At 35.4% G+C, this 6,988-nt stretch overlaps 1 protein-coding gene across 2 annotated transcripts; it reads left to right on the forward strand.

The window, feature by feature from the left end:
* Window positions 1-541: 541 nt before the first annotated feature.
* Window positions 542-6,607, forward strand: YAB2 (Plant-specific transcription factor YABBY family protein). Of its 2 annotated transcripts, none has more exons than XM_088949728.1 (6): window positions 542-975; window positions 3,588-3,707; window positions 4,095-4,218; window positions 4,375-4,423; window positions 4,569-4,644; window positions 6,173-6,607. In XM_088949728.1, exons 1-6 carry the CDS (start codon window positions 907-909, stop codon window positions 6,287-6,289), a joined length of 555 nt encoding a protein of 184 aa, XP_088805854.1. In that variant the 5' UTR covers window positions 542-906; the 3' UTR covers window positions 6,290-6,607. The 2 variants fall into 2 exon arrangements, with proteins under 2 accessions (XP_088805854.1, XP_088805855.1); XM_088949729.1 differs by having other exon boundaries at window positions 677-975; window positions 4,101-4,218.
* Window positions 6,608-6,988: the final 381 nt, after the last annotated feature.

A 6,988-nucleotide genomic window follows, 5' to 3' on the forward strand; every position in this document is an offset into this window, starting at 1 on the left:
TCTCATTCATTCATTCATTCATTCATTCTCTCTCTCACATGCAGTTATATAATTATATATATATATATATACCAGCTGGGGGAGATGTAAAATAAGGCGGTAGGTGAAATTGATTGTTATAATGAACCATGATTTCATCATTATCAACTTCTATAGTTCCCCACAGAAAAAAAAAATGAAAAAACAAACTCTAGTTTACAAAAATCCTGATGATGATTTTGATGTTTAGTCTACTATTTAGTTTAAAGCAACATATTCTAGTTCTGTACAGTACTATTTTTCTTTAGGCAGTTCTACAGCTATGTCGGTTTTGCAGGTTGACAAACAACAGTAGGGCATTTTGGAAATTTTACTTCTGTAGAATAAATGCTTTGTAACTATTAAACACCTCTGTCTCTCTAGTCTGTAGATCCAAACCATTAATTAATATCTCGGCCTCCCCCTCGTCCGCTACAGAAAGCTTTGGACAGTTAGTGTAGAGACTCTCACCCACTCATTCACTTGATCATAATATCGTCTCTCTCTCTCTCTCTCTCTCTCTCTCTCTCTCAGTTTCACACTAACAAGTAACAACACGTACATACACAGACAGAACAGAAACCCACAATCCGCCAAACCACAAAAACCGCTTTTTTCCACTTCATAAAACCACTCTTCCGTACTTCCACCATCCCTCGCCACTCCGGTTTTCCCTGCCGACCCGACCAATCCCATGGCTGGTCTTTGCTACTTGTACAATACATCCCTAATAAATCCAACCATCCCCCACCATATTCTCTCTCTCTCTCTCTCTCTCTCTCTCTCTGGCTTCTTTCTCCACAGCTCTGTTCATCTTCATAAATCATAATCTCCATTCCTTTCTGTAGCCAATTTTCTCGGATCTGGCAATCGACTATTCTCGAGAAAATGTCACTCGACGTCGCGTCTGAACATGTTTGCTATGTCAACTGCAACTTCTGCAACACCATTTTAGCGGTATACCACTACCACTCTCTACTATCTTTCTCCTTTCTTAATCTTTAACAACCTGCGCTTCATTGGCTTCAATTCTAACTTCATATTCAGATTTCATACTCTAAAACCACCCAGATTGCCATCAACATCTACAAAATCAGATTTTAATTCTTCCATTAATATTTGCGCTGCTCGATATGATCAAGTGGGTTCCCGTTCGGAGGCCCCATATATGGGATTCAATATCCAAATTCTCTGGTTTGAAGAAAGGAATGTCGGGCCCTCATTTTTAATTTGATGATCCAGGAGCTTACAGATAAAGCAGGAGCTCATGGTTCAATTTATGTAGAACGAATTTTCCTTTCATGGTAATAGGTAATGTTTTACGGTGATTATTAAGTTGGTTTTTCCAGTCACGAGACCTTAAAATTTCTTCAATCGGTCAAAATTCTGAATCTTCAAGGAAACAACTATGTATCAATCTTTTTTATAACTTGAAGGCCTTTCAACTGCAACAAGCTCAAACTCAACTGCCACTGTATTTGGTAGGTTTTGCTTTGTTTAAACACAGATGTATTATTATACAAAAGAATATAATAGAATAATAAACAGCTGATCATGGAGTTTCAGTCTTGTCAACTCAAAATACCCAAAACTGAAGATGATCAGTTTCTTTATCCAGGCCTATCTTCGGCTTTTAACCCAATATTAGTTTAGATTGGGGATAATTCAGACATCATCTTTCCAAAGCCAGGAGCTGCCTTCACCATGATAATCATGTGTCACCAAGGAGGTTCCCTCCGTTTGTATAAAGACTCACGCTTATTTTTAGGGTTACAGCTAGGTCCTAGGGTTTCTCAGAGGTCAAGGCAAGAGTCAAATTAGAGCTTTTTACGTTCTAAGATTTGCTTGGCCTCATGTGTCGAGTATCGCCACTTGTAGGAGATTATTTTTTTTTCTGTAGTTCTAACTTTCGAAAACCACAAGAATTCCCTTAACCATGGAAATCCTTTCTGGGTCTCCGAACCAACAAATTCAAAAGAGTTAGGTCTGAGGATACGCATAGGGCTAGGTGCTGGAGTTTCTCACGAATCAAGAAAAGGGTCTCGAGTTGGAGCTATTTTACCTTCTCAGATTTGCCTAGTAACATGAATTCCTGTGCACAGTCGGATTACTTTTCTGGGTATAGTTTCCTTTTGCTTGGTGTTCTTCAATAATCTCTGATAGATACACACCATTCTTAAGACATGGTTAATTACGTAAAAATATGCACAGTTGCAGTTTCTTTTGATGGCTTTACTTTCATTAATGTTTTTTCCCGTCGTGGGCGTTCTCCTGCAACTCTATCTTACACCAAGCTACAATCTAAACCATGACTTTATCTCCTTTTCAGCACGGTTCTTGGTGTTGGATAAAGAAATGAGAGACCAATATGAAGCATTTTCTTGGCGAGTACAAAATGCTGCTTTTCTTTCTTTTTTCAACCTCCTTTCATCATAGCAGGCCTCCTTTAACAACTCTTTTAAAGCTTTTCCATTTTTATCACTTTGATTTTTTTTTTCTTCTTCTGAAAATCACTACTTTAATTTCACTGCCTGCAAGAAGAGCTAAAAATCTGCTGCCTTAATTCCCCCACCGCAACCCTCCCCCTCCCCTCCGCTGTGGTTATGGCTTTATGGTTTCCGTTCCAGTCACGTCCTTTTCAAATCTCTCTTCCCAACATATATATTTTCCTTTTTATTAATGTTTTTCTTGCTTTTGGGGTCAGGCAGAAAAGTCAGGAGCACCGAAAGGGAAGTGAGATGGTAGACTGTAGCTTAAGCCTTACCCATGTAAAGCTTGAGATGTTGGGTCTAGAGGAGGATCGAGAAGTTGGCTTTTAGTTTTACATACGGAATGCATTTAAAATCCAGAAGCCAAATAAAAACCATTACAGAAAATTAAAAGCATCAGAACTTCTTCTTGTTCTCTCTCTCTCTCTCTCTCACCATTTTCTTCTTTTTACTGTGATTTTTTTGGTATTTGCTTTTCTTTTTTTTTTTTATCTTTTGATAGGCGAGTCCTTAACAATTTAATATAGAAAATAATGCACTGTGAAACTGAAGAAACGTATAGGGCTTCTAGGCATTTGCGGGTTGGAACAGCAAGCAAGGAAATGGGTCTGTGAAACATCTTCTGATTCTGAACTAGAAATTACTATTTCGGAAACGAAACTTTCCATGAAGACAAATAGAAAGCAAACCAATGGCTGTCTTATTTGTGCTAGACTCTTATCAAACATGTACCCATTCAAATTCGAGGAAAAAAAAGAAAAACATGAATATCTGAAACAGTGTTATCAATAGTATAACTAAGTCATGAAATAATAAAAGAAAATAGTACTGGATTCCCGGGATAATGATATATATTATCGATTCAGGCTTTTCTTCATGTTTGGAATTCAGTTTGGTTGAGATGCATCAAATGTTCATGAAACTAGATAAGTTTAAAAAGAAAGATATATCAAACCTCTTATCACATGAAAAAATTAATTGCGCTTCTGGTATTACAGTCCATATATATCTATGTTCTTTATTTCCACTTACGCATCTTGAAGTTATACAGTTCTTTCTTTTCTACAATCGCCTTGGCAGGTTAGCGTTCCAAGCACTAGTCTGTACAACATTGTAACGGTTAGATGTGGCCATTGTGCTAACTTGCTGTCTGTGAACATGGGAGCTTTGATTCAGTCACTTCCACTTCAAGATATTCAGGTATGAAGCCCTTGTACAAAATTTTCCCTTGAACTTTTGATCTGAAATATTATTATCAACATACAATACCAGATACCATTTTCTTTTTTCTTTTTTTCATGAGTGAAAAGGGTCTCGCTGATGTGATGATTTCTTCTTAGTCTCTAAGGCTAAACTAAACCACTATGTATCTTCTGCCATCTTCTGTCCCACCATCAAAAAATCTAAATACCAACAAGATTAATTGACTCTCCCTTGTAGAAGTAGGAATAATTATTTAGTGTATCAGTTGAATTTTCACGTGGGAGGAGAAAATATAGAAATCCAAACCATACATAATAGATGAGAAAAGGGGGGAAAATAGAGCGAAGGATTTGATTATAGATTTCTTTTACTTGTTGAGAGAAGTTGCAGAATCACAATTCTAGCACTGGTGATTTGAGCAAGGATTCTGGTTCTTCGTCCAAATGCAACAAGGTTCCCATGTTGGATACTGCAGAGAATGAGCAACCCCGAATGCTTCCCATACGCCGTTAGCTCTCTCTCTCTCTCTTCTCTCTCTCTCTCTCTCTCTCTCTCTCTCTCTCTCTCTCTCTCTCATGTTTCACATTACGATTTTCGATGCACCTGTTGTTGCCTTGATCAATTAAGCTGAACTATATTTCTTATATATCAATGCATTTATCAGCTCCAGAGAAGCGACAACGTGTTCCATCTGCATATAACAGGTTTATCAAGTGAGTTTATTGATTTCTGAACATTAATTATTAGACATTTTAAAGCTAAATTTCTTAGTGACAACTTAAATGCTTAAAGTTGTAATTGAAGCATCTGTAAGTATTGAAGAATAATTTGACTTGTCTTTTTTTTCTTTTGTTACAGGGAAGAGATTCAAAGGATAAAGGCCAGAAACCCTGACATTAGCCACAGGGAAGCCTTTAGCACTGCAGCAAAAAATGTGAGTTACAACAAGAATTTTGATCGAGGGGCTCCTCTTCCTCAAATTTTGATCTAACATAAACAAATATCAAAAAGGAAAATAGAAGCGGCTTAGCAAAATCAGAAGGAGCCCATAACTAATGAATAATTGCTTAGGAGGAAACGTAGAATACATAAAAATAAGGCTGACAAGGATTTTGCAACCAATCCACAGTAGTTGCTTCTTTCAATGGGAGATTGATCCAAATTAATGTCTTTATTCATAAACATCTTTCATCATAATTCCCTTGATTACCAGAAAGAGAGAGAGAGAGAGAGAGAGAGAGAGAGAGAGAGAAGAAGAAGAAGAAGAAGAAGAATAGAAAAATGAAATTGAGCATACCTCACCATTCTTATAAATTCCCAGGACACTAAAATTTTAATGTCACTCCAACCAAAATAAGCTTTGTTTGATTTCCAGAACAACTTCGTATTTTAGCCATAAAACTGTTATAACTTCTAGAAGGCTTAATTGAGTTGTTTCAGAAGACAATACTTAAGGTGCCTAACCATAAATTTTACAGCTAATTTTAAGTTTTAATTGGAGAATTTGAGCAATAATTTTGTCTCATTCCCTACATAAAGTTTGTCTGCTATTTTGTCTTCATACAACTTTCCTACTATAATTTTCTTTATATTTTCATAGTAGTATCCATTTATTATTAATAAATGTCTCATGCAATTGAATCAACTGAGATAATGTTTTATACCACATTCTCATGCATTATTTCGAAACTGTTTTGAATTTTGTTACTTCATATTGATTGTATGACCAATCAAAGGTTGTTAGAGAAAAAAAAAACTATTCAGGGACCTCACCTAACAGCCTAAGTTCTTAGGTGAGGTCCTGTTAGAGAATAAAAACCCATTCAGGGACCTCACCTAACAGCTTAAGTGAGGTCCCTGAATATGTTTTTATTCTCTAACAACGCTCTTAAAATCACTACTTTGAAACTTTTCCTTTTTACATAGGGATTAATATGTGTTAACTTGCCATAAGATCTGGATAATATTAAAGAATTGACAAGGACATCTTGACCTCTAGCTAGTCAAAATCACAAGATATACGAACTTATTGTCAGTTTGTATTTTTCAAAAGCATTTGCACTAGTAATTTATTGAAAGTACATATCAACCAAACCTCTCTAACTAAATATAACAAGTGCATAGTTGGATACAAGGGTCTGGTTACATTGCCTTCTTGTTCACCTTCTCATAGAAATATAATTTCAAAATGAATCTATGTTTATCACTGATATTGGATTGTAGATTAAACAGTATATCTTTGTTTATCAACCAAATAAAAACAAACTCATATCACTTAGTAATGTATATTCTAAATGATAGTCGCGTCACTTCTTTAGTTGATTAGAAGAACAATGATGTCACACCAAAAGTAAGAAACATTAATTCATTTTTTTTATGAACCACTTGGTGTTGATTTAAATCTTTTATGCCAGAGATGCAAATTGTTTAAAGGAGCTATTAACTTAATTATTTTCTTGCAGTGGGCTCATTTTCCTCACATTCATTTTGGGCTAACACTTGATGGAAACAAGCATGTACAACAACTTGATGAAGCAATTGCTGGGGAAGGGCCGAAAAAGACTCAAGGATTCTACTAGACACAATATATCTTGAAAATAGAAGCAAGTGTTAGTATATCCTTTTTGAACTAAGACCCAGACGATCATCAAGCCTCTCATCCAAGGTAGGAACTGTGGAACCTCTAAACATCTCTCGAGTTCTGTATTTCATCCTCCTATTTCTTGTCCATTTCCTTTAAGGTATTAGTTCTCTTATACTTGTGATTTCCTTTTATTATGAACTTGATAATTAAGGTAAAATAATAAACAGTTGTACTAATGCCACACTAAACTTGTTTAAGTTGATAACCAAGGTTGATCTGGTTATATATGTTTACTTTTACATGGTACCATCAATTTCTAGTGTAAGAGTGCTTCTCATTTGACTTAATTTGTATTTGCAAAGTTATATGGACTGGATTTCAAAAAACAGGTTCATCTGACAAACACCTTGTAGGGTGTTTACCTCAAAAAGAAAATTTTTATCATTTTTGTGAGTATAAATGTTTTAAGAAAGTTAACTGAAAAGGGTCTAATATATTAATAAAAAACATGGAAAATCCATGACAGAGAAACCATTATTAGCACATGCAAACATAGCAGCACATTTATGCATCCCTTTTTCTTTTTTTAATCCATACATTATATTTGATTTATTTGTCATATCTAATTTATAAATAGACTACACATGAATGGTTCCATGCATAGAGCTTGGATATTCACCTAAGGATCCTTGTA

The sequence above is a fragment of the Nelumbo lutea genome, chromosome 6 (assembly GCF_056320005.1).
Source record: "Nelumbo lutea isolate HS-2025 chromosome 6, American lotus-T2T, whole genome shotgun sequence".
NCBI lineage: Eukaryota > Viridiplantae > Streptophyta > Magnoliopsida > Proteales > Nelumbonaceae > Nelumbo > Nelumbo lutea.

Excerpts from the sequence above, each read along its gene's own strand:
- YAB2 (XM_088949728.1), top strand. The coding sequence starts at position 907 with ATGTCACTCGACGTCGCGTCTGAACATGTTTGCTATGTCAACTGCAAC. Across the intron at positions 976-3,587 it reads TCTGCAACACCATTTTAGCG|GTTAGCGTTCCAAGCACTAG; the intron begins GTATACCACTAC and ends TCGCCTTGGCAG. Across the intron at positions 4,219-4,374 it reads CCGAATGCTTCCCATACGCC|CTCCAGAGAAGCGACAACGT; the intron begins GTTAGCTCTCTC and ends TGCATTTATCAG.